Source organism: Pithys albifrons, chromosome 4 (genome assembly GCF_047495875.1).
Source record: "Pithys albifrons albifrons isolate INPA30051 chromosome 4, PitAlb_v1, whole genome shotgun sequence".
Classification (NCBI taxonomy): domain Eukaryota; kingdom Metazoa; phylum Chordata; class Aves; order Passeriformes; family Thamnophilidae; genus Pithys; species Pithys albifrons.
In genome coordinates, this window is record NC_092461.1 from 6013509 (window position 1) to 6038510 (window position 25002).

General features: G+C 40.0%; 2 protein-coding genes across 2 annotated transcripts in view; one reads left to right on the forward strand and one right to left on the reverse strand.

The window, feature by feature from the left end:
- Positions 1-530: 530 nt before the first annotated feature.
- Positions 531-22165, forward strand: TXNDC5 (thioredoxin domain containing 5). Its single transcript, XM_071553284.1, has 10 exons — positions 531-795; positions 5003-5152; positions 7815-7920; positions 8921-9017; positions 10869-10984; positions 13123-13209; positions 15582-15722; positions 18407-18489; positions 21312-21441; positions 22023-22165. The coding sequence occupies exons 1-10, from the start codon at positions 599-601 to the stop codon at positions 22143-22145; spliced, it is 1230 nt and encodes a 409-aa protein (XP_071409385.1). The 5' UTR covers positions 531-598; the 3' UTR covers positions 22146-22165.
- BMP6 (bone morphogenetic protein 6) overlaps positions 20687-25002 on the reverse strand; it is a 91711-nt gene continuing 87395 nt past the window's right edge. Inside the window, exon 7 of the mRNA XM_071553283.1 lies at positions 20687-24940. Within this exon, the coding sequence (XP_071409384.1) occupies positions 24791-24940 (150 nt within the window). The 3' untranslated portion in view covers positions 20687-24790. The remainder of the gene's footprint in view (positions 24941-25002) is intronic.

The following is a 25002-nucleotide window of genomic DNA, read 5'->3' on the forward strand; positions in this document are numbered from 1 at the left end:
TATTTTAGTGCCTCTACAAAATTCTTCATTTCCAGAAAAGAGTATGTATGTAAAAAAAACCAAACTTTGTCACAACTTTACATTTTTATCTCAATTTATCGATTAGTCTACTAAATACATGATTTAAAATAAATACCATGTGCTATATAAATAATATTTTAGTGCCTCTACAAAACTCTTTATTTCCAGAAAACAGCAAGTGTGTATGTAAAAAATATAAACTTTGTCCCAACTTTTCATTTTTATATCAATTTTTCCATCGGTCCAACATATATAGTATCAAAATAGACAGAAAGAATTTTTAAAGGCTTTTATAAAATTGTTTACTCCCAAGAACGGAGGCTGCGGGAGGAAGGGGGATGGAGGGAGGGAGGGAGCGGAAAGGGATAAAGGAGGGAAGGAGAGGGGGAGGGAGAGAGAGAGGAGGGATGGAGAAGGGAGGGAGAAATAGAGGAGGGATGGAGAAGGGAGGGAGGCGGGCGGGGAGGGATGGAGGAGGGAGCGGGGAGGGATGAAGGGAGGGATGGAGGCGGGCGGGGCGGGGCGGCAGCCGTAGCGGCCGCCCGCGGATCTGCCCGCTCTCCCTGCCGGTACTGCCATGGCTCCGCTGCGCTCCGGCCCGGCGTGGTGGCGCGTCCTTTCCCTTGCCGTGCTCGGCCCCGTCCTCTGGAGCCGCCCGGGGCGGGCAGAGCCGGAGGCGGCGGAGGATCCGCACGGGCGGCACCTCTACAGCGCGGAGATGCTGCGGCACGGCGCGGCCGCCGCGCCGCACTTCGTCATGTTCTTCGCCCCGTGGTGGGTACCCGGAGCGCGGCACGGCCTGTCCTGCCCGCCTCTTCCCCCGTTGACGTGGCGGCGGGGGAGGATGGGGAGGGAATGGCAGAGAGGGATGGGGGCGGCGGGGCGGGCTGGCCGCGGGGGGATGAAGCCTCGCGTGTGCCGCGCTGGCGGTCCCCCCGCATCGAATCGCGGGATCGATCAGGTTGGAGAAGCTCTCCGAGGTCAGCGAGCCCCACCGATCGGCGCCCAGTAGTGCGAGGCTGGTCAGCCCGGTCCATCCGCGCGCTCTGTTTCACGCCAGTCCCCAAAAAGAGCAAGAGCAGCTGCAGTTTGGCGGCCGTCACTTACTTACCCTGTGCCCCCCTCCACCCCAGACGCTTTCATTGCATAATTTATGTTCTTTGTGCAATCGTGAAATTTAAAGACAAGTTTGCAAGTGAGAGCTGTAACTACAGTGCTGTGCCCTCGGGGCTGCAGGTACCCATAGCAGAGCTGGGAAGTTCTCTGGTTTGCAAGAGACCTGCTGGGCTTCTGTCCCAGACTGATGTGTTTGGCACAGGAGTGGCTGAGAGGAATGAGGAAACAGTGCTTTGCTGGATATTCCTGGTCAAGAGGACAGTACTTCTCACCTCTGGGTCTTTCTAATTGTTGTTCATATGCTTCTCTTTTCTTTGCCTCTTTTTCTTCTCTTTTTTATCTGACTTACTGGTGATATCCAGTAGCTGGTTTGGGGAGTTTTGTTGTTGGAGTTTCGTTATTTGGTTTGGTTTATTGTTTTTTTCCTCCCAAGTTTTCTTTAATTTAGCTACAATAAGGGAACAGTGTGCAAAAGTTCTGTTTTGATCCAAAGTTATCTGTTGCTATATGGTGCCATTTAGACATGTGAGAGTCTTTGAAATCAATAGCAGAAAAGCTTCTCCTTTCAAAACTGAGGAACTGGTTTTTTGTTGTTGTTATTGACTTTGACTTATTTATGCCACGTGAAAATGTTAAGTAAAAACTTCAAAGAGTAGATGCCTTTGTTCTCTGAAGATCACAGAAGTGGAGGATGCCTGACTCTCTGGGGAAGGGCCTGAGAAGTGCTGTAAGGCCTGAGAAATGCCCATGCAGAGCAGGAGTGCTTCTGTTCTCTTCTGCTTTCAGGTGATACCTGTCCACACTTTGACTTGCTGTTTCACAGGCATCCCTAAAAACAAATGAGTTCTTTTTTTTTTTCCCGCTACACTGTTTGTAGGAGCCCCTGTGCCAAAAGGGCATTGCAGAGTCCAGTGTATGCTGCCTGTCCTCAGTATGCATCGAAGGGAGCGCTGGCCTTGCAAGCTTGGATCGCGCTGTGCCCTTGGGAGGGCTGAGGATTTCTGCCCAACTTAAGTGTGAGGGAGTTGTGTAGTTTCCCAGACTTGTTGAGCCTTCTCTGGATAGTCTTCTCATCCTTAGCAAATCTTCAGATCTCTGGGTCTTGGCTTCAGGGCGCTTGATGTAGACTCCTGGCTGCTCACAAGCGGCAGCAGAGCCAGGTTTCAGGTCCAAGAGGAAGAGAAGGACAAAGGGAATATCTAAGTGCCTGAGAGAGACGTGCTTATATACACCAGTGGTTTTACTGTCAGTGGAATCGGAGGCAGCCTGACAGCCCTGGAGTCTGTATTAGAGCCTCCTGCCGTGTTCCAAGGTGATGTGCTAATCTCCTAATGCTTCTCACAGACTGGTCTCTGTAGTTACAAGGGAGAGTCCCAGCAAAGAGCCCAGTGTTCAGCTAGGATTGTCTTTCAGGTTTACATGGGTGCTACTAGTGTTGCGTCATCAATGCTACCAGTAAGAGTTGGGTTACAGCCAGTCTTCCAGGTTCTTGAAACAAATGTTGCTGAAGACCTCACTCCCAGACGGTGGTGGTACACATGAGGTTCTACACTGGTTTCAAATATCAAAGGATACTCCAAGAAGAGAGCATTCCAAGTCATCTGACAGCAAATGTCATAAGCTTTTTGTTCATAAGGCTGTTGCACTTGGTAGCTACACTTGGGGACAGAAGGATGAGCAGACTACTCTCTTGGTCACACAAGATATTCTTGTGTGCCATGCCAGTTGCATTTTTACAGAGGGACGAGATTCCCATGGTTTCTTAGTTGGAAGGAATCTCAAATGAGTAGTTTTGCTACATTATTTTGTCTCTCGTAGGTCTTTTCAATATGCATTCTCTCTTGTTAAACCTCTGGAAGTCCACTGAGCTGCAGCAGACTTGCTCACCAGAGTTCATCGAACTGAAATCTATTGGCTGGATTTTACCTGAGCTGGACTTTTTCACCCAGAGCAAGACTGGTCCTGTGCTTCTTACACTATTATATATGTCTACATTTTTCACTGGATAATGATTTATGCTGTGTCTTGCTGTGGAGCTGCCCTTGTTGGCTGCAGAGCTCAGGCTCTACTGGTGGCCTCCAGAAATGTCTGTGTTCCCCACTGACTGCAGAGGGCTTGTCAGTATCTGCTGCTTTGATGTATGCACTCCTTATGTACCTGTACATCTCTTCCTTGTCATGGCCCAGGAATTCCACCATCCTGTGGTGCAGATGAGAAACCCTGATACTGTGGGAGGAATGCTGACATGTCAGTGTGAGGCAGAACAACCTGCTACTCTGTAGATGCTGCCACAGCAAAATAGTCTCTGAGCATGACCACTTGTGGCACACGGTTGCTCGGAATTAAAATAGGTGTGAACTCTTAAAAATAGTGTTCTTGCACCCGTACCCCTTGATGTTTGTGGTGTACAAGGAGCAGCGTTTGGGGTTAGTTTTTTTGTTTCTTTGTTTGTTTGGGGTTTTGGTGTGTCTTTCCTATGGCCTTGTTAGTCTCTTCTGGATCTTCATTTATGTTTGTAAACAGAGATTGTAAATGCTTGCAACTTTCATTTATGTTGGTAGACAGAGACTATGAATGCTTGCAACTTTCTAGCAAAGGGAGGCAAGAGCAGGACTCCTCCTTGATGCCCAGGTCTCCATCATCCGCAGCTGTGAAACTGGCAGCTCCTCCAACCCCCCGATGTAACATAGAGTACTAGCAATGAAAGACTGTGTAGGTACATGGGGCTGTATCCATCACACAAGCACGTGATGTTGCATGGCCTTGCTCTCTTTGGTTTTGATCTCCTTGGTATATTTTTCAGCTATGCTTTATAATTTTCAGAAAAAGTATTTTAGGGACTGTCTTGTCTTTTATTTCCTTCTATGTAACATTGATAGGGGTTTTTTTGAAACTGGAAAAGACTAACTAGTCAATTGCTGATTCAGATGTGAAAATTTTTCATGCTTTATTTTCAGTTTAACTCACATAATCCTAAGAAGGAAGGGAGAGGAGTGTGTATAGCAGAGATCACAGTGTTAAATATGGACAAGGCAGCTGTGTTGCACTTAAAAAACATTGGATTAATTACTTGAGATTTCCTTATCTAGTTTTCTGTAACACCAGCCAGTAGTCATTCAGTGTATAGAATCACTTCATCTGCCAGGGGAAGGAACCAGGGAATCTAAAATCCTCCTCTTAATTCAAGCTCCACGAAAGAGTTGACTATGGAAGGACTACAAGCAAAAGTTAAATATTTAAGGAATATTTGATTTTAGTTGTAATACATTGTCTCCCTTCACCATGACAATACAGAATAAGATCACATGGGAGGTTGTATACCCTGACATTGTAGGAGCATATGTTTGACTGACATTCTTTATCTTAAAGTAAATCTCAGTGTTTGGGGTTTTTTCCCTCTTAATGATATCAAGATACTTGGAAAGGTGTGAATTCATGCAACTTTTCTATAAGTGTACTCAAAACCGTTGGTATAAATGAAACTGTTTTAAGTGGGAGCAACTTAAAAAAATGTTGGACAGCTTTGCAGGAGTTTTCTAGAAAGCTGGCAGAATGACAGTGCTTTTATTAATAGCTTCACCTAAGTTCAGGGGGTATTCATAGGATTTTTAATGTAAAAGGATAGCAGCAAGAAGTTACCAGATCTTGATGATTTTCACATGAGATGTGTTTGCAGCATGCTAAAGTTCTTAATAGTATTTGCTGTTGCTCAAGTATGGAAGACTTCTGATTTAACTGGTTTAGCTTCTGATTTAAAAAAAATATTTTTAGATTTATCAAACTCACCATTCTGCGTATGACTTTTCCATAGATTCATTCCCCTCTAAATGTGAGCAGCTATGAAACAACATCTCTTCTGTCACAGGTGTGGACATTGTCAGCGTCTCCAGCCAACTTGGAATGATTTGGGGGATAAATACAACAACATGGAACAGCCACAGGTCTATGTTGTGAAGGTGGATTGTACTGTAGATGTTCCACTGTGTTCTGAGCTTGGCGTACGAGGATACCCTACGTAAGTACAAAAGGATGTCTGCTCCTATTTTTCTTTTTTAGTTTTCCATGAGGCTCTGCCAATTTGTTGACGCTAACTTCTAAGCTGTATTTTTGGTGGGTTTCTTTGTAGCACTTTGGACCTGATATATTCATTTTAAGCCTTTTACTATGTTGCCAAGTATCATGTGATACATACTACTGTTACTCTTTTAGGTTTTTCAAGAAACTGTTTTATGTCTTGGACAGTGTCTGTGTTTAAATGAAGTCCAGAATTGTTCTTTTCTCTCTGACTAACTCTCAAGCACAGCTGCGATGTGCATGATAGAGCTGGTTTCTGGTAATGACACTTTTAAAAATAACTTGTCACAAGTTTGTCAGTATGTTACACCATAATTAATGTATAGTTGATCTCTCAGATTTTTGAGTTAACTTGGTGCTCATAAAATGGTATATTATCACACAGTGGTGATGTTGTATAGACTTTTTCTAGGCAATTTTGCTTATATTGATCTAGAAGAAATTAATTTGTATTTTAAGGTTGCTATGCTTACCCTGTTATAAAGAATGTGTGCCTGACTACCTCAGCTTTGGTAGGCAGAACATGGTCTAGAGTATCTATGAGAGGTCATGCTTTGGGATTACATGTGTGTTCCCTTTTTAACCACCACAAAGGAGCAAATGGATTTTTTCCCCTGTGTCTTCTCTAAAGCTTCTTGCAAAAATGGATGAGATCCTTTCAACTGCTGTATTAATTACTCATCTCAGCAGGGATAAGTGGAGAATGTCATCATTTCTAGCCCTTGCACAGCCTGTATTTTTCACTTTCCTTCCCTTTGCTCACTTTGTCCAGTGTTTTTGCCGACGCCAGCAACAGCCTGAACTTTTCATACACTCCTGGCTGCACCCACTTGGATGCAGATGAGTGCAACTGAGTAGAAGTTTAGAGTTATAAATAGCATAGTCCTTGCTGAGATAGGAATTGTCCTTAAGGGCAGTGCATGGCTTAGTTCCACTAGAAATACCAAGGAATACTGCATGTTACAGCTCTATTTTAATATCTCCCAAAGTGAGTCTTGGTTGTCTTTGCATATTTGAATAGATTATATTGTGGTGCTGTTCCTTGTGAAACAGAAAGAGTGGCAGGGATTTGGACTAAGAAAAAAAATCAATGGATGTGTAATTGCTGGGATTTTTTCCCCTCTCCTTTTTAATGTCATTGAATGTACAGGAATAGTTGGTGCTGGCTTTCGTCTACTTGAAAAGTCTAAATAACAAGGCAGTTATCTGCTAGTTACAGAAATATAGAGAAGAAGGGGAATTCATGAAATAAATTGTCTTCCTGTCTGAGTCAGTTTTAAACTAGCCTGTTTTTAAAAACATCCAGCAAGGGAAATTTCACAGCTTCCTCAGCCACAGAGGTATTGTTGCAAGTCCAGGATGTGCTGATCCCTACTCTGCTTTTCCAAACACCTGTCAAAGGAAAGGCTGCATCCCCTTTTCATCCCCTGAGAGTAAAACTGACTGAGCAGGTCACTGCACTCATAGTACAGTTGTCTCAGGATTATTTGATGCTGCAAAATAAATACTCTCTCAACTGAACCAGAGAAAACTTAATCTTGTTTCAAGAAAATAAAGGTGCAGCAAGTTTTTTAAGCATTTACCTTTATTATTTTGTTACTTTTCAAAAGTATTGCCATGAGGTATGTTTTAGACATTCTTCTGTTTTGTTTGTTTGGTTTTTTTTTCCTTATTATTTTGACTTTCTATCATCACAAGGAACATTCAAGAATACCTTAAATAAAAATGACAGTGTGAGCTCTTTTGAATATATTTGCATTAGGTGGTTTTTCAACACTTTCATATGTTTGTTTTTTCCAACTGTGGAACAAGAAGGGAGAGAAAAACATTTCAGTAAACAGAAGAAGCAATATAAAATGACAGCTTGGCAAGGGGCACTGAGGGCTAGGTGACACTAGTAATTGAAACTCTGATTTTCTTTAAAAAATAAGGCAAGGTCAGCATTCAATATTGCCCCTTTATCAAATATAGTTCCAATTGTAACTTTAATATGTAATAGTAGAAGCTTTAGGTAGTTTATGGAAATGTTTTAACAGCAATTATTAAATGTTATAATCATGAAGTCTGAATCCCTTCAGGCACTTGTCCTATTGACTTTTTCAGTGTGTTTTTAATCAGTTTAATCCCACATGAAAAGTCCTACATTCCAAGAGCAGTCAGGGAATGAGTGGTGAGAATGAAATTCCTGGGAAAATAAGTGCTAAATATTTTTCCTTTGGTGATGAAGAGGGGTGAACAAAACAAAATAAATTCTTTTTGACAAGCTGAAATAGGATTCACAGAACTCAATACTGCAATTTTTAATTTGCTCTTGCTTCTTGATCAAAGTAATCTTAGGCTGTGTTGATTTTTGCCATGGTATTTCTTTTTGGATGTTTTAAAAATCTCCTTTAAAAGCTTACACAGGAATGAAAAAGTGACTTAAGTTCTAGCCATGACCTTTTAAGCTGAGGGAGATGCCTGATGCTGATGTTAATAGTCCAGAGATCTGTTCCTGCAGCCTGAGCTGCATTGCTGTGGATTAGCAAAGCACATTAGCTTTCTGAGAATGTTTCCTGTGTGAAACTTTTTGCCTCACTCTTTTCTACATTTTGATCCTATAGCCTAAAGCTGCTTAAACCAGGACAAGAACCTCTGAAATACCAAGGTCCTAGGGACTTCCAGGCACTGGAAAACTGGATGTTGGAGAAACTAAATGAGGAACCATCTGTAAGTGAAAAGGAAATAAGTAAAGGAAATACTCCTTTCTGCAGACTTGCTTATCTATCACTGCTTTAAGTTAGGTTTTGTTTTCCAGGAGGAAATCTGCTCCTGAGAATACAAGTCAGGTCACAAAATCAATATGAAACAGCTTACACAATAGTCAGACTAGTAATTAAAACTGTCATCCCGTGACCTGCTCTCTCTTTCCTGTATTTAAAACTACAGTACATAATGAAGTTTTAATGTTTATAATTTTGACATTTTCAGATACAATTCTTGGTGTCAACTCAGTTGACACCTGTAGACCATAATGTTTCTAGAATAAGAAAAGCAATTTAGCTTCAACACGTTATAAATTGCATTTATGTTGGATGCCATCTTTAGCTCAGTTACTACCTGATAATGTTGTGACCTAAAGAAAAGGGTTAAAATAATTGGTTAAGTAAGATAAGCTCATACCACCCCTAGGAAAACCCTTGAGTTTTGGGGCAGCATTCACATGTAGTAGCCAAGCCTTGCCTAAAATTAAATTTGTGATGCCTCTTCCTAATCAAGATAAAGCTTTAGTGATTGCTGAAATGTGGTTATATTTAAACAAACGTCGTGGTTTTAATAATTGAACATTAAATGCTAAGCTATTTTAAGGAATGTACTTAGACATTCTTAAAAAATTCTTTCCAGCTCTAACCCTGGTGTCCAGAAAGTATTCACTTGCTTTTGCTAAGTGCCAATGAGTTTGCTGTAAGTTCAACACAGGAAGTGAAAGCCTGTTATTCCACTGACTGTGACAGCTCTTTTCTGTGTGGCAATATTTTTCATATTTTACTTTCCAGTAGTTGTCTTGCTAGGAAACATTAGATACCTAAATCAACCTAAATAAGGACATTGCTTTAGAAATTTAAAATTTCAGAGTCCACAATGCTATTACAGAATGGTGTGACACAGGAATCAAATGTTGTGTGTTTACTGTACAAGAGAAATAAAAGTTAATTTTTCTCATGACTAGGATCCAGAGTCTGATGTGGAACCACCCAAAGCCCCAGAACCTAAGCAGGGAATGTATGAACTTGCAGCAGACAATTTCAAGATGCACATAGCAGAAGGTAACTTGGTTTTTTTCATAAGAAGAGAAACTTGCTTGCAGAGACATTAGTAGTGAGAAGTCTGCACAAGGAATGTTAGTTTTCAGGGGACCTCCTTCCCACTTTTATTTTCTGGTAATACCAAGTGAAAGAGGACAAAACTATGAACTGTGTGAAAATACAGTGGTTTAATTCCATATAGCAGACCATGAGAAAGTTTTAAGTGGGGTATCCAGAAGGCAGTAGAATTACATCCCCTAATCACAGGGAAGAAGCCAGTGGGGCTTGCTCAACTAAACTATCTCTTTTCCCATGTTTCTTGCTCAGTCACAGCCTTGCCACTCACTTTGTGGTTTTGCAAGTCCTGTTTCCCCCTTCCCTGGGTGCTGCCTTTTCCTCCTCCCAGGCTGTTACTCTGGCTAAGTGTAATCCACTCGCTTCCTCCTTACAGCCCCCATCCCACTCCAGTTCAGGCCCTTTATTTGATATTGTTTAGCTTCCTTCCTCCAGAATTTAATGTGGGCAAAACACTTCACCTCTTTTGTCTGGAAGCTTTAAAATTAATTCTAGGAGGGATATCTAATATGGGAAGATTCCACCCCCACATGGTGAGGTTTAAGAGAAATCTTACAGTACAGACTTTGGGCTGGCATTCCAACAGATGATCTTACTATCTCTATCTGTTATCCAAAAAACAAAAGCTGTATTAAATTAAATATTTGTGCCAATCTGATAGCACTAGTGAGGCAGATACTAGAGCTTCTTAAAGTAACCATTAGATTAGAAATATTTTCAAGTGTAAAAGAGCATTTTATGCAGCTAACTCAAAATTTCCCAGCCTCTGGGGCTTAACACAGAATTAAATCAAAATTCTTCATATATTTTCCTCTAAGCTATCATGATGATGCCAGACATTTACCAACTTAACTGTCTTCTCAGATTGTAAAGTTCAGTGTATGTGTAAATGTTTAAATATTTATATAGTCATATTTTTATTATGTATCCATGGGCCTTCATAGAGGAGACATTCTCATGGTCATATCTGATGGTTGAGCAGGTTTATGATCATCTGTAAATCTGTTGTTCTCTCCTGACTTCAGTTACAAAAATTTCAGTGCTTAAATTCAGCAGGAGGTTTAGCAGTTATACCTCCAAGGCTGACTTTTGTTCTTTTGTTTTAACAGAGCCTTGCCTTGATGAGTGCAAAAAATGTGCAGCGTTTTGAATTAATTAATCTTAATAGAAGGAAGTGACAAATCCTGGTACTTTGCAATTAATATTATACTTTTAAACTAAGCACAGAGACTCTTCTCTGTGTAAAACACCAAGAAAAAAATCTACTAAAGGCAGCAAATTCTGAATAATTGACATGAAAATAGAAAAAGCAGGGCAGAAAAAGGGGAATGGAAAACTGAACAAAATTTTTTAGGTAATTTATAGACTTAAGCATTTCTGAGAAAACACCACTGCATGAAGTTTAATACTTTTATTTATGCTGTTAAAATATATATATTCCTTGGTAGTTCTTTGTACTCTCTAACAGAGCAACTGATTGACATGGTAGAATTAAACACTGAGGTAAATGGGTGAGTTAAAAATACCATTTTTAATATCTCATTTGTTGGCTTGAGATTGTGAAGCTGTTTGGATTTTCAGGAAATTTGGCAATGCTCTGGGTCTGCATACAGTATTGAAAACCTAATTGCTGAAGTATTTTGTCCTGGCCTTTGATTCACAATGTTTCCTATCTTTAACTCAGGAAATACCATGATAAATTTGCAGCCTGAGATTAGTAGCTAGTCTTTAATTGCAGCCAAGTTCATTCCAAATGAGTTAAATATTTCTTTTTTTTTTCTTTTTTTAACTTATAAGGTAATCACTTCATCAAATTCTTTGCCCCTTGGTGTGGTCACTGCAAGGCTTTGGCCCCTACCTGGGAACAGCTGGCTCAAGCCTTTGAGCATTCAGAAGCTGTCAAGATTGGCAAGGTGGGTGAAGCACGCTCTGAAAACATGGTTTGTGTCAGTGAATGTTTCAGCCAAGTATCTTGCTTTTCGTGCTAAGATTTGCAAACAGCAATTGCTTTGTCAGCTCTTAAATCCCTTTATACTCTTTCTATTTTAATTTTGAGTTTTGTGGTGTTTTTTTTTTTCTCACACATCCACAGTTGACAGGACTCCCTCCTTTTCAGCAAGGATTTGTTACAAACACAGCTAGCTCTGTATTTCAGGGAGAGCTGGGGATAAGCCTAATACTTCAGATGCAAGGAATAATATTTTAAGACTCACTTTTTATTATGTGTCTGCTTTGTCACAACTTGATAGACTTCAGTATCTGAGTGGGAAAGTGACTCCTAATTTATTCTTTATACCACTGGATTATTTAGCAGCTTTAGTCCTTATGATGAGTTATTTCTTAGTTTCTTTGGGGTTTTTTTATCTCTTTATTCCCATAAAACTTTTTAAAGGTTTCCAGAGGGTCTTACACCTTAAAAATTGATATCTTGTCCTGCTTTACTATTTCCTTAGGGTTGATAACCAGGTTCTGTGGTGTATTTACCATGGGAGCTTGTTACTTGTACGTGGAGTGACTTCTGTGCAGAGGTATGGAGGTGGTCTGGCAATGGTAGTTCCTGGCTTTATTTGCTGACCCATACCTAAGTCCAGGTGGTCATGGTGTGAATCCCACTGTATTTGCCAACAGTGGAAATCTGGCTGGGCTCAACTTCCATGTCCTTAAGCTTTTACAGTTGTTCCACTGCTTGGAAAGACATAGCAACAGCACTGCCAGTCCTGCAGAGGGACTGTGCTGCCTCCCCTGCCTCTTCCCTCACAGCACTTTGAGCTGTGTTAGGGGTGACAAGCTTGACTTCATTGGGGTTTTTAATTTTTTTTAATGCTTTTGAAAATCTGCTAATTCAGGTACACTGGAAATGTCCAGAGTAGGTTCACACATTTGAACTTTAGAGCAGACATACATACATCCATATATATATATATATAAAATATAATTTTGAGACCTAGTGGATATAAAATTAAATTCCCTCTGAGAATAAGGTGTCAGAAGCTCTTTCTCCCTTGATGCTGTCTGTACTTTTTAAGACCTTCTTTTGCTGTCCTATGAAGTCTGTTCTTAGCTTAAGTATCTTTTTGAAGTTACCATTCTCTGGTACTTGGAGAAAAATAAACAAAAAATGTTAAAAATTTCTGTTTTATTCAGTTGTCTGTCATGTTTGTAGTTCATATTACGAAGAGTTGTTATTTAATGCACCCACCAAGATCTGTGGTGATGCCTAGACAATTTTATGTAACTGTATACCCTGTGAAACTATCTGAAACATGTCTTGGCTGACATTGTAAGTCTGTACATAAACAGGAAACACAGCTGTTTCTAAGAAGGTTGAACCGTGCCCTTCATCTAATCTGGGGGAATAGTGTCTTAACACTGTTTAATCTTTAGAATTGATCTTCAGTGATCTGGAGCAAAGTGTTTCTCATGTAAAATTCAAAATACAAGTGCTGTGTTGAGCAAAGGCTTCAGTTATTTTTTTTAATGCTTCAAAAAAGATTATAAATTAATAACTGTACAGATTGGTTTGTGACGTATTAGAACTGAATGTTGCTATTCAGTTGGAGCTTCCATTGGAGTAAAGTTAGCTTGCTAGTTGTTGGCACATCTTCTGAAGTCTTTAAAGAGTAGTCTTTCAAAAACTGGATGAGCCAATATGTCTTCACTTTAAAGTTCTCTCACATTAGTATTTTGTGTCTCATTGTCCATGCACTGATTTTATTAGCTGAGAATACCAAATACTTTTTAATTGAAATATTTAACCATGTCTTCATTGTTCTTTGTAACTGCTACTACTTCCTTTTAGTCATACCTCCCTCCCCATCCCTCCTTAAAAAAAAAATCAAACATACACAAAATGTCTCCCAATTATACAACCAAGCCACTGTTTGGAAGGCACATAATCATTCTCAAGACAGTACCTGCTACTACTGAGTTTTGCCAAACCATGTGCTTGTTCCTGTATTTTTCTAAGATTTTAAACAAGAGAGGCTGTGATTCTTGTTGTATGTTTATTTTAGGCACTGAATAATTTGGGTTTTTTTTTCCCAAAATGTAGGTTGACTGTACCCAGCATTATGAAGTCTGCTCTGAAGCCCAAGTTCGGGGTTATCCCACACTCCTCTGGTTTAGGAATGGTGAAAAGGTAAGTCTGCAAATTCAGCAAAAGATCACACCATTTTTTTCTTAATAATACTTGGACTGTTCTTGCATTCTGAAAAAAAAAATATCAAGGGGGCATATACAAAAGTCTGCTTGTGAGAGAAAAGATGTTGGAAGTTCAGTTAGGTACTGGAAGAGGTACACTTTGTCCACAAATAAAAGTTTGAGGGTTTTGCTCATTGTGTTTTGCAAACAACTGGTATAATGTTCATAAATCTGTAAGAAGTATCTCCAGTTGTGCTCCTGTGTGAGAGAATTCTGGGTTTACTTTATCCTAATACTTTACTTCCTGTGGAACACAAAACCATAACCGAAATAGAAATAATAATAAAGTGTGTAATTTTAACAATGTGTATCAGAAGCTTCTCCTCTGTAAGTGGTGTCCATCTGCTGAGTGATAACTGGAGATGCAAATTTCCCCTCTTATAAATCTGAACACTTCATATGACACTGCAAGTGAGAATCCTGTGGGCCCAGTTGACATTTTTCCTTGCAGCAATTAAAAAAATTACAACATTTCACAGTTAAATGTATTCAGTGGGTATTAAAAACAGGTCTGCAAGAGAACCAAGGACTACACTTGTAGCTCTTACCTGCTAAATTTTGGGGAAGAGTTGGCTTTTTGTCCCATTCATTTGGTATTCCTTTTAGAACATTTATAGTATCAAGATATAAGTTTTGCTACTCAATCCAGTTTAGTGGCTGTTGCTTGTGGCAATTTTCTGGCACACTAAAGAGAAACTGGCTGTAAGTACATACCAGTACTGCTGAGGTTTGGTATAAGCATCCCAGTAAGATCAGACAACTCCAGGGAATTTAAATGAAGCAGCACCTGCATTCCTGAATGCCAGCCTGATTCCCATAAGAAGTATGTGGCCTTGCCACCTCTAGAGCAACATTGCCTGGCACATGCCAGAAGCAGAACTGGAAGCTGAGGGAGTGCTCAAATCAAGCATGGTGGCCTGTCCAAGCCTAGAGATTTTCAAATTAAACTTTTGTCTTTACATGACATGAGTCAGAAGAATGGAAAATGTTCTGCAGGGGTTTTTTTCAGAATGGCTTTCCATCTCCTTTTATTTTATTTTATTTTATTTTTCAGATAGCTACAGGTGGCAAGATACTTTGCCAGAACCATATTCTCAATATAAAAAAGTTAGCTTTTTCTTGACAATCCAGATCAGTTTTCTGACCCTTTCTAATAACTGATGTTTAAGTTCCTTGGAGTTACTTGAATCAAGAAAAAAAATCCCTGCTGTTGTATTTGGTAAAGCTGAACCTCAGCCACTAGTCTGAACATTTCAGTTGCCATCAAACTGTCTTCTCTCCATTGGCAGTGTGGTATTCCCTGGTGGCATACTGGCACCACAATCACATGTTCCTCCATGGGCTGATACAATATACTTTAAAAAACACAAAACAAAGCCAACAGCTTTCCAATAACTTGGCCCAGAAATTCCTGAAAATCTCTCTGTCTGCTATGATACAGTTCAATAAGAGGGAGAGCAGCTTCAGTCATCCCCTTTGTCATAATTGAAGTCTGGCATCACACCATTCCACTTGGTTAGATGCAGCAGAAGCCCTGGGAGGAATCAAAGGGCACTGACCCTGCCCTGCTGAAATGGATACAAACCAGCAGGTACAGGCTTCTTGCATCACCTTAGATTATTTCCTTAGTCACTTAGAGCCAGTGCAAGGGAAGGGGTAATAGTTACAAGTAATATTATCAATGACAAAAGAAAAATGTTTAGAAGGAGCTCCAGAGATACAGAAAAGCTGAAGAGCTGTCTGTTCTTCCAGTGCATGGAAGATTTTTTCTTGAGTCTTGCTCATCTTGTTGCCTGTGCCTCATGGGACCACATCTCAAGAGTTCTATCCAAAATAGAGTGACTGTGCAGTCTGGCAACATGCAGGGTAAGGTTTTCAGCCCTGTTAAAGCACTGGGAAGAGCTCATGTGGTAACAGAGACCACCACCAAACAGCAGTGGGTGTTTTATTGTTCCTTACATTAGCTTTAGGGTCAAAAAAACCCAAAACAAAAACAAAAAACAACTTTGAAAAAGCTGACTAGAGGGAGAGAAGAAGGTCAAAGTGAAAAAGTTTCAAAAGTTTGCTTCTATATTTCTAAAATACCTTTCACTTCAAGGAAATTTTAGATTGTTCCCTTTTGGTACAGAAGAATCTGTGGCAAAACCTGAAGACATAGAGTGAATGGAATGTCTTGGAGAGGTTTAAGAACTGATAATCACATTTATTATTGATATGCTTACACTTGGCAATCTTATGTTTTTATGGTAAATATTTGTTTGCTGGATTAACTGCATATCCACAATTGCACAAATTGTTTGATAATTGTAGGGTGACCAGTACAAAGGCAAGAGGGACTTTGATTCCTTAAAAGAATATGTGGATTCCCAACTACAGAGCTCTGGGAAAGAGCCACCAGCAGATAAACCTGCTGAAGCCCCACAGCCACCTGCAGAACCCCCCCATGCTGAGGTAAGTGCTCCAGTGCTTTGCATCAATGGTATGTGTTCAGACTGTTTCAGCAGCCTGTCAGAGTCCACCATGTGTTTTTCTCTCTCTGATAGATTGACAATTTCTGGATGTAAACTGTACCACATACTTTCCTGGTTATTTTTTTAGTAGTTAATGAGTGGAATCAGATCATAAATCCTAGGGATACTTTTAGTAATCTGATTAATTGGAGAAGGAAAAAATGCATCTGGCTCCTTTTATAAGGTTGCAATAAATTGTTTAGATAGAGTGGCATAAATGTGGTCTTTTTGGGCCATGGAACTCCTGGCACCTTGGTATGTATGACAGCATATTTCATCATATACTTAGAGACTATCTCCAGAAACAATGAACAAGCAAATATGATGAAGACCAGTCTAGTAAGGTAATGTGTCCTGTGACAAGAAAACTCCTTGAGTTTTGGACACACTCTGATCTTGGTTGTAGGAGTCACAGGCTCTTAAATGTTGCCAAGAAATTGGCAGAAATAGCCTTTGCATAGCTGTACTTTATTTAATTTAGTTTTCTGTCTTTTCTAATCCCTTTGGCATTTCATCTGCCATTTCATGAGATGAATGAAAAATTGTTCAGGCTGAGAAATTAGGGATGGTTTTCAAGCGTAATTTTTCATGAAGTGTGGAAAACATACTTTCTGCCTGGAAAATAAGGGATGGGGATTTACACTCCCTTGTGATGCAGAATGAATTTAAGTAATTAAGCATCAATAATATTAATATAAATACAATTTATATGCAGCTTCTGCCAGGACAACATTACCTTTCCCAGATGACTTTTCCAGCAGCCATTACCCATCTTGCATAAAGTGGCTTACCAAGCATTACAGACCACATAGATTTGCAATTTTCATACCCTTCAATTTTTATTTCTTTTTTTCAGTTGACCTCATATTTGGAAGAGCCCAACAAGCTGGTGTTAGTACAATGCAGAAAGTAATTAGTTGTCTTTCTATTTTTATAGAAATAACACAAACCACATGTGACGCAAATTCCCACTTATGCGTTGCATTCACCAGCACTCACACAAACAGGAGAGGATTGTGGGGAGATTTTTCTGCCAAATAATACTAGACACAGTGTAGGACTCAACTTGTCCTTACAGCTTTACATTGCAGCTTTGGATGCCATGGCTCTTTGGTCACTCATTTTCAGACTCCTTGATCCTGAAGGGGATAATGAATTTTAAAACAAGGGGCCAGCCCATGTAGTCGGCAGACACTGACTGTGTTTGCCATCAGCTGACCACAGGCAGCCAAAGGAATGAGTTCCAACTCCAAACTGGTGTCCCAGTGTTGAGACCCTACACAGATTCCCCCATGTCTCACACAAGCCAGCTGTACTTTTATGTCCACAAGACTTCTCTTCTGCCAGACATTACTAAAATCATTCAGAATGGTCCAGGTGGACTAAGATAGTGTGCCCAGCAGATGCTCAGAGGATGTGGTTGCATGTCTTTTTTTTAAGAAACTAAGCTAAAATTGAGCTATCTGATAATATATTTATTTTTCTGGTTATATGGTTCATAATACTACTATGATAGCAATCTTTAAATTTTGTTTTACTGTGTGAATCACGGGGAAGATGTTACTTATGGGATTTTTGGATTTCATATCTTAGATTGTAAATTAAGTCTGGAACATCAGTTTTAGATACCCATTTAGAAAATTCAGACTAGAAGAATCCTTATTTATTGCTCACTTTTTGCTTCATGTAGTTATTTTTAATTATTAATTAGAAAGTATAATTTCCAAATAATTCTTCAGAGGTAATAACACTTCAACTTAATGAAATAATTTTGTGAACTAACAGTTATTTACCTAAATGTTTAAAGGTGCTGGATAATTTGTAGTTTCAAATTTCATTTTGGCTTCATAAACTTCCTGGATTTAAAGTAGAATTGGTGATACTGTCAGTTGTGAACTTGTTTTTTCTTTTGCTTTCATTTGAATTTGAAGTTTTGTAGGCATGAGATTTATTTGTTATTAATCCCTCCCACCCTTAAGAATTTCACACCAAAAATGAAGTTTTGGTTCTGTGCTCTCATATGAGACTGTAAGCAATGTGCTATCCTCCCATCATTCCCTTTTTCCTGATGTTATCAGGAGTAAAAATTGTACCTGGCATCCATAGAAATATGGTGTTATGCTGTCCTCTTGACAGGCAAATCTGCTTCTGGTAACAGTTTTCTCAGTGTGTGGAATGCAGGGGTGTAGCAAACAGGGAGAACAGCTGTTGAGACATCACTAGTGTGCCTTGAATACCTCCTTAAAATCTCAGATGGTCATTAAGTGCTTGAAGCTCCTCCAAGGGCTATTCCTTGAGACACAGTGTATTAAAATTATGCTCATTTTTTAATAACTGAAAATTTGGATACAGGCAAATCCCCTGAAAACAGAGAAGTTTTGTTTCTCCAGTTATGGATGAGATTCTGTGTGAAATACAGTTTTCTTTACATTTCTCTAGGGGAGGAGGTAAAAATGAGGTCTGCTGCTGCTACTCTTGTTTGAATTACCAATAATATTATCTTTTCCAGTTTCAGTTTCCCTTTTAGGTAGGTATAAGCTTAATTGCCCAATGTTATATGTCCTCTATTTTGTATATACAAAAAGTTTTGACTTTTATCTTTTTTTCTTACTTTTTTCTGAGCAGGCTGCAGTGCTCTCTCTCTCTGAAAAAGACTTTGATGCAACCATTGCCAGGGGGATCACCTTTATTAAATTCTATGCTCCATGGTAAGAACTTTGCACCTGTTGCTATTCAGGATTATTGCTGGTCTAAGCTGTGAGTGCTTTAGTTGCTGTAGGTCTTTGAGTTGTGAGTAGTGCTGCATTTGTTGCCTGGATCTTGAATTAACTGAAGAATGTGTGTGTTGGCAAGAGTCAGAGCAGGGAAGCTCAATCTGCTTTAGCTCTCTTGGGATGCCTCTCTGTGGAAAGGCTGACAGAGAAGCTTTGCTGTGTCAGCCTCAAGGTAATGCTGGGGAACAAGGAGAGTGAAGATTTCTTTGCAGGCTTAGCATGCTCCTATCCCTTGATCAGAATAAGTTGAGGGCAGCATAATCTCCAGTGTTGAGAAAGGAAAGCATACTGGCCTTTGGACCCTCTCCTGCCACAACCAGCCTCTCTTGCAAACCTCATTTGAGCACCTGAGTTTTGATACAGACTGTTGAGCTATGGATAGTTGCTTGTTACTGCTCAGAAAACTGCCAGAAAACTTAAGTTGTGAAAGTGACAATTTTAAAATGTTCTTAAGGGTGTAGATTCATGTAGTATGCTCTTACAGTGACCCAAGGTAGAAGTGTCCAATGCAGATGGTGTGGGTGTGGACACCCAGTGGAAGGCCCTGGAGGGAGAAATTAAAGTAATGTACTATCTGGCATCCCATTACTAGTATATCCAGCAAAGCCTGGGACCCCAGCTGGTGTAAGACCTCAGTATTACAAACTCATAGAACAAGTATTTCCACCTTTTTCTTACTGTTCTCTTTCTGAGAGTAAAAGATAATTTCACAGTTCTCTCTGGTTTATAGAATTCATCTTATTTTTGCCTCCACTGAATTTAATGAAACTTGCGGGCCACCTTGCCCATCCATTGCCTGATCTCAGCCAACAGAAGGAAGCCCAGTGTAGCTGAAGAGATTAAAATTAAGCTGTATTTCACTGTGTGGAAGATAACACATCTCTGATCTCATCATTAGCCATTCCATTAATGCAGTATATAAAACATAAAAAGATCTTTTCTTTGGAGTGGTAGAAGGCCCCATTACAAAGCAACACAACCAAATGCAACCCATATTTAAATGTGCTCTGGCATATCAAGATATTGCAGCCTAACTCTGACAACAGGCATGAATGCGTTTCGTACTGTAGGCAAGAAGTACCCAGGAATGTTTCACTTTATGTAAGCTCAATGATTCAACCTTTTCCAGTGTTGTTACCCTTTTCACCACAGTGTGATTTGCTGCTTGAGAGCCATTTCTATTCTCTCTTCCATGTGATAGATCTGCTTTTGGATATGAGCAAGTATTTGCCACCACTTAGTTAAGAAATACCCTGCCCACAGTGCACACACCCCTTCATATTTGCTGCTCTTTCCTCACTCCCTTTATCCCATCTGTGCTCTGTGAGGGACTGAGATTGAATCTGTGCCTGTGCTGCTCCTGTGCCACCAGCAGAACTGGCTGGTGAATTCAGTTTGCACCTGTTCACAAAGCAGCTTCCAGTCTGATTTCTGAACCGAGGGCTTGCTGGCATATCTAGGGAGTTCATCATCTGAGAAACTTTTTCTGGAAAATTTTGAGATAAAGAAATGCTCCCTTTTTGATTAGCTTTTATTAATAATACCACCTCCTCATCTCACGAGATTTTCATGGGATTGCTGCTGTATCTCACAGATAGGATCAGTGTTGGATGGTAGGCTGAAAAACAGTGGTTCAGGATGTAGAGTCAAGTTCTTAAACCAGTGTGTGCTGCCTGGCTGCAGTGTTCAGAAAGCCACCATTTAGCAAAATGCTTCCTATATTTATATAGCTGGTATCCTAGTTTTAGCTCTGAAAGTCAGGCTTATGTATACAGTTGTAGTGCTCTGCATATAAATGAATTTATTCTCTTCCAAGTGGATTAGCTTATGTAGGGCTCAGCAAACACTGTTATGTTGCTTGCTGGTTCTGTCTTTCAGTTAGTTTTGGATAAATATTAATGTTAACTTGCATACTAAGCATAAAATCACCCTCTTTTTGTGCATGGTCAGAAATGCTTTTATACTGTCACTGTGTATTAACAAGGTGGTTTAAATATACATTGGCTTTCATTAAGAAAACTTTTGCTGAGACATCTTTCATTATTTTTGTAAATGCCCTGATCCAGCCTTGAGGCAATTATGGGGCTGTTTTAATAACCCAATTAAGGTGCAGCTGGGTTAGAACAGAATGAGCAATGAAGCTTTAAAATCTAAAGTGCTTTGGGAATTCTTCTTGAAGGCAGTAAGAAGTTCACGTTAGGAACTTGGCTAAGCCAAGTTCAAAATATAAACAAAATGAATACTTCACTATGCACTGGTCAAGGAGGCCATTAGGAACTGGAAGAAATTTAATAGGGAAATTAAAATATCATTTAAATAATTAAAATCAGGCCATGTAGCTTCAGCATAACTGGCATATGCTATCTGAAAACTTAATTTGTACTGCAGACATCCTGTGCCTTCCTGAATGCATTTTTGTTTCCAAGAGATTTTTTTTTCTTTCAGTTAAATATTCCTTGTGCTTGTCTTTATTTGGCTTCATATTTCTTTGTGGGATAAAATGTTTAATGCATTGACATCTAGAATACCATGCTAGGCAAGACTAACAAAGGCCAGAAAGTACTTCAGTGCTTAACTTAAATAAAATCAGTTGTTTTCTTAGCTCATTTGCTGACATAATAGGGCAAAGGAGTTGGAGGGCCAAATCATTAGTGGATAGGAAAGGCAGCTAGTTAAACTTAAAGCAGTTGCAGCAAGACAGTAGAGATAAACTGGAAAGTATATCTGCTAAACAAATCTCCCTCTTTTGTTTCTAGGTGTGGTCACTGTAAGAACTTGGCTCCAACTTGGGAGAACCTTGCCAAAGAGCAATTTCCAGGTTTGACTGATGTCAAAATAGCAGAAGTAGACTGCACTGTGGAACGTAATGTCTGCAACAGATTTTCTGTAAGTGTGAAAGATCTGAAATGAACAGGATAGTATTGTGTGCTAAATGTTGGAGGCTCCAGTGCGCAGCCAAAGTGGCTGCTGTGGTAGTCCAGGTGCCTGGTGACAGTGCAGCTGTGCTCTTTGTCAGCCAAAAAGAGGCAGTTCAGAACAGCACCTGGTGGCACCATTTCTCTCCTGGACTGCTCATACTTGGTCATTCTCATGACTGGATAAAGCTGAAAAAGTCCCTGGTTTAAGAAGCCTCCCTCTGTGAAAACACCAAGGCAGTTGTATCTGATGCAAAGTTCTATTCCTAGAAAAAAAAGTCTTTCGGTGCTGGTAGGCAGACAGCTGAAGACAGAGCTGGACTTGCTATTCCAAGAACCTAGAACATGTATTATCCCATTCACTTAAAATGTTCAGACATTTCAGGTTGGCATTGAAAGTTCTGCTGTGGGTTTAGGTTTTTTTTAAATTAAAATGGCTTATTGTCTTTGAGGGTTTCAGTGGCTTTTCAAAGTTGGGCAAATATGAGTGATGGATACAAGTTTGAACATTACTAAGAAGTGTCTTTGTGTGTGTGTGTGTGTCTTTTGAAGGTACGTGGTTATCCTACACTGCTGCTTTTCCGAGGGGGAAAGAAAGTCAGCGAACACAATGGGACGAGAGACCTCGAATCACTGCATAGCTTTGTCTTGCGTCAGGCAAGGGATGAGTTGTAATAAAAGTCTGGATGCTCTGCCCCTGGCTGTCTTTGTACAGTGGCTGAGGGATTTCTATCTTTGCTAATTTTCAAATAGTGTATTTGGGGGGTGGGGCTGGGGATTGGGCCTTTTTTTGTTTCTTTGTTTCTAGGAAATGGAATGTACTAAGCATTGGTACCTTCCCCTTGTGTGTGTGTTAAAGACATGCTACCCTGTGTGTGAAGGAAAACTAACAAGTGGTTACTGTGCCAATTGGGAATATTTTCAGCATTGGTAGTATTCCTGCATTTCTGCATTCCCGCAATGAAGTGTAAATGGTTTCCTTTGAGACTAAAATACATTAAGAAAACCAACCGAAGGGCAGCAGTAGAGTATTTTTGTCTTCAGGTTAGATTTGGTTAAAAAATAATCCTTAAAAGCTGCTCACCATTACTAGAAAGGCAAAAGTTACAGCTGTGTTGAGTCACTTTTGCCTTTACAACTGTACTTAAACCCTGTTTCTGTTAATATAGCTGCTGAAAGGTTGAAAACACACACACCTTTGGAAGATACCAGGCCATCTTGGTTATTTCCTGTTAATCCTCTCAGCATGGGAGGTCTAGCCATAAAGAAAGTGATGGTACTGTAACATGTGCCTGAACATTACTGATGCCATAGTGTGCATGTGGCAGGTGGATTTTCATAGGCTGCTGCCATCCAGGTGCAGAGGTGCAACTATGCTCTACTTCTATAGAGCCAGAGTGAATAGGTGCTGTTATAGCTGCTCCATTAATAGTAAATGATCAGTTAGACTTCAGAGCTGATGTGTTTCCTACCCTCACCTGAATCCAAACTTTTTGTGCTGACCTGCTCCTTACTCAGAGTATTTAGAGAACAACAAGTAGTACAGTGTTTAATATTTTTTTTCCATTCAGCTGTTCTACAGTAGTGTAAAATAGTTTCCCCCTCTTCTTGAGCCTTGACCTTTTTCCAAGCTGTAAGCATTGGTAAGTTTGAATGCTAGGGCCACAAACTCTGTGGTGCCTTGGATTGTAATATTAATCTGTTCTTTGGTGCATAAGATGTTCCATGTTAAGTCTTAACTGAAAGCCAAAGCATTTACACTGCAGAGACGGTCATGATACAAAGACAACAGCAAACCAAGGACTGAATTCTGCTGTCTCATGTGTACAGAAACTCATGGAATGAGGATAGCTGCAGGCTAATTTGACTAATCTGTCAAGATGCTGGATTTTGTCCATCATATGGAGTAGGGTGGGTTGTTTTTTATTTAAAAAAAAAAGGCAAAACATCTGTGAACTTTAAACCAGTGAATTTCCCTTAGTACTTCACTGTCTGTCCAGAACTTTTGATTCTGTTCAATCTAAAAATGTGTGAAGGTGAAAAAGCCACAATGAAAACTAAGTGTTGTACTGGCAGATGTATTGGATCAATGTGTATACTTCTGCCTTACAGGAAGCCTTTATTATGTTTTTAACAACTTTCTAGTGAAGCACAATCTCATGAGTTTCATGTATAAAATCAAAGTGGTACAATTGTTTACACTGAGATTTTTCTAAATAAAAACTTTTTAAAAAAGCAGTCTTTCTATAAATGATACAGCACAATGAATATACAGTGACAAGTGCAATAAATTATAGCTTGTATTTACAAGAAGCCTTTTAAATGCAAGTAGAGGTAAGTGCATTGAATACAAGTTTAATATTGATCAAAACAATTTGCTGTTAGCTTCTGCTAGACAAACCATGGCTACACTGCCTATCCTTTATACCAGTTTGTTAGTTGTGTGAGTTGAATGGAAAAGGTTGTCAATGTTGTTGACATTCTGTCTTCCTGTAAACAAGCTGTCCAGCTAGAGAACGAATGGCCCCTAAACTTTTATGTCTGAATTACAGCTTTAGAAGTGCCTGGCTTCCCTCCTGGGCAACTGGTAGTAGATGAGGCAGCTTTGTGTGGGGAGTGGAAGGAAGTTGCATAAGAACAAGTGTATAAAGTTATGTTGCTCAATCAGATGATGAACTGGAAAGACCAGACACGGTCTGAGTTCATGGTAGTGTTTCCAACACGGGGTGCAGCCAAGCCATTGTACACTTGCAGGATCAGAGTTAAACAGTGCTTGGAGCACAGGAGAACTGAAGCATTTACTTTGGCACAGTTTTGGATGCTTACTGTCATGACAGCTGACAGGAGGAGACGTAACAGCCTAGGTGCAGTAACTGGTCCTTCTGGGCACAACGATCTTGCACAAGATGTGCCAGCACTGCTTTCTTTAGCTTCTCTGCCTCTCCTCCCTCCCTGCCCTGTCAAAAGAAGGACTGCACTTGTTTTGGGTGTTGAGTGCCCATCTGGTAAAACTGCAGCACGTCCAAGCAACTGCTAAAGGCCAGACCGCTATGTGAGATTAAGACCATCCCAGCCAAACAAAGCATGTGGGCAAATTGCTGCCACCCAGCTGAGCAGCCACTGTAGAGTTGGTCTGTAAGAAGTCCAGCAGTTTGCTCACACCCCAGGGGGTGGTCCCTATAGCCCTTCCTCCCACAAGGCACATACATGGTGTTCTGAAAGGTGGTTCATCACATGTTTCTTTCTCCAAGCTCACGAAGGCAAGGAAGGGTGGTTCCAAGTTCATGGTAGCATCACAGAGTCTGTGTGAAGACTGTTTGTCAGTGACATCCACAAGCTCTTACTACCATATTCCTGTATTTCTTCAAGATAACGTTAGAATTATCATCAAAGTAAAGAACAGATATGGCATTTAGTTTAGTAGGTGCACAGCATGGTTTGGGAACGTAATCAGGATTCATAAGATGAACCTGTTGCCAAGAAAGAAAACACAGCTGAGACAATGGTATCCTGTTTACAAATTCACCTGGTG

What these genes read in the sequence shown, in the direction of transcription:
- TXNDC5 (XM_071553284.1), top strand. Translation starts at nt 599, where the DNA reads ATGGCTCCGCTGCGCTCCGGCCCGGCGTGGTGGCGCGTCCTTTCCCTT. An exon ending in GTCATGTTCTTCGCCCCGTG is followed by an intron (nt 796 to 5,002) that starts GTGGGTACCCGG and finishes CTTCTGTCACAG; the next exon opens with GTGTGGACATTGTCAGCGTC. An exon ending in ATTAAATTCTATGCTCCATG is followed by an intron (nt 18,490 to 21,311) that starts GTAAGAACTTTG and finishes TTTTGTTTCTAG; the next exon opens with GTGTGGTCACTGTAAGAACT.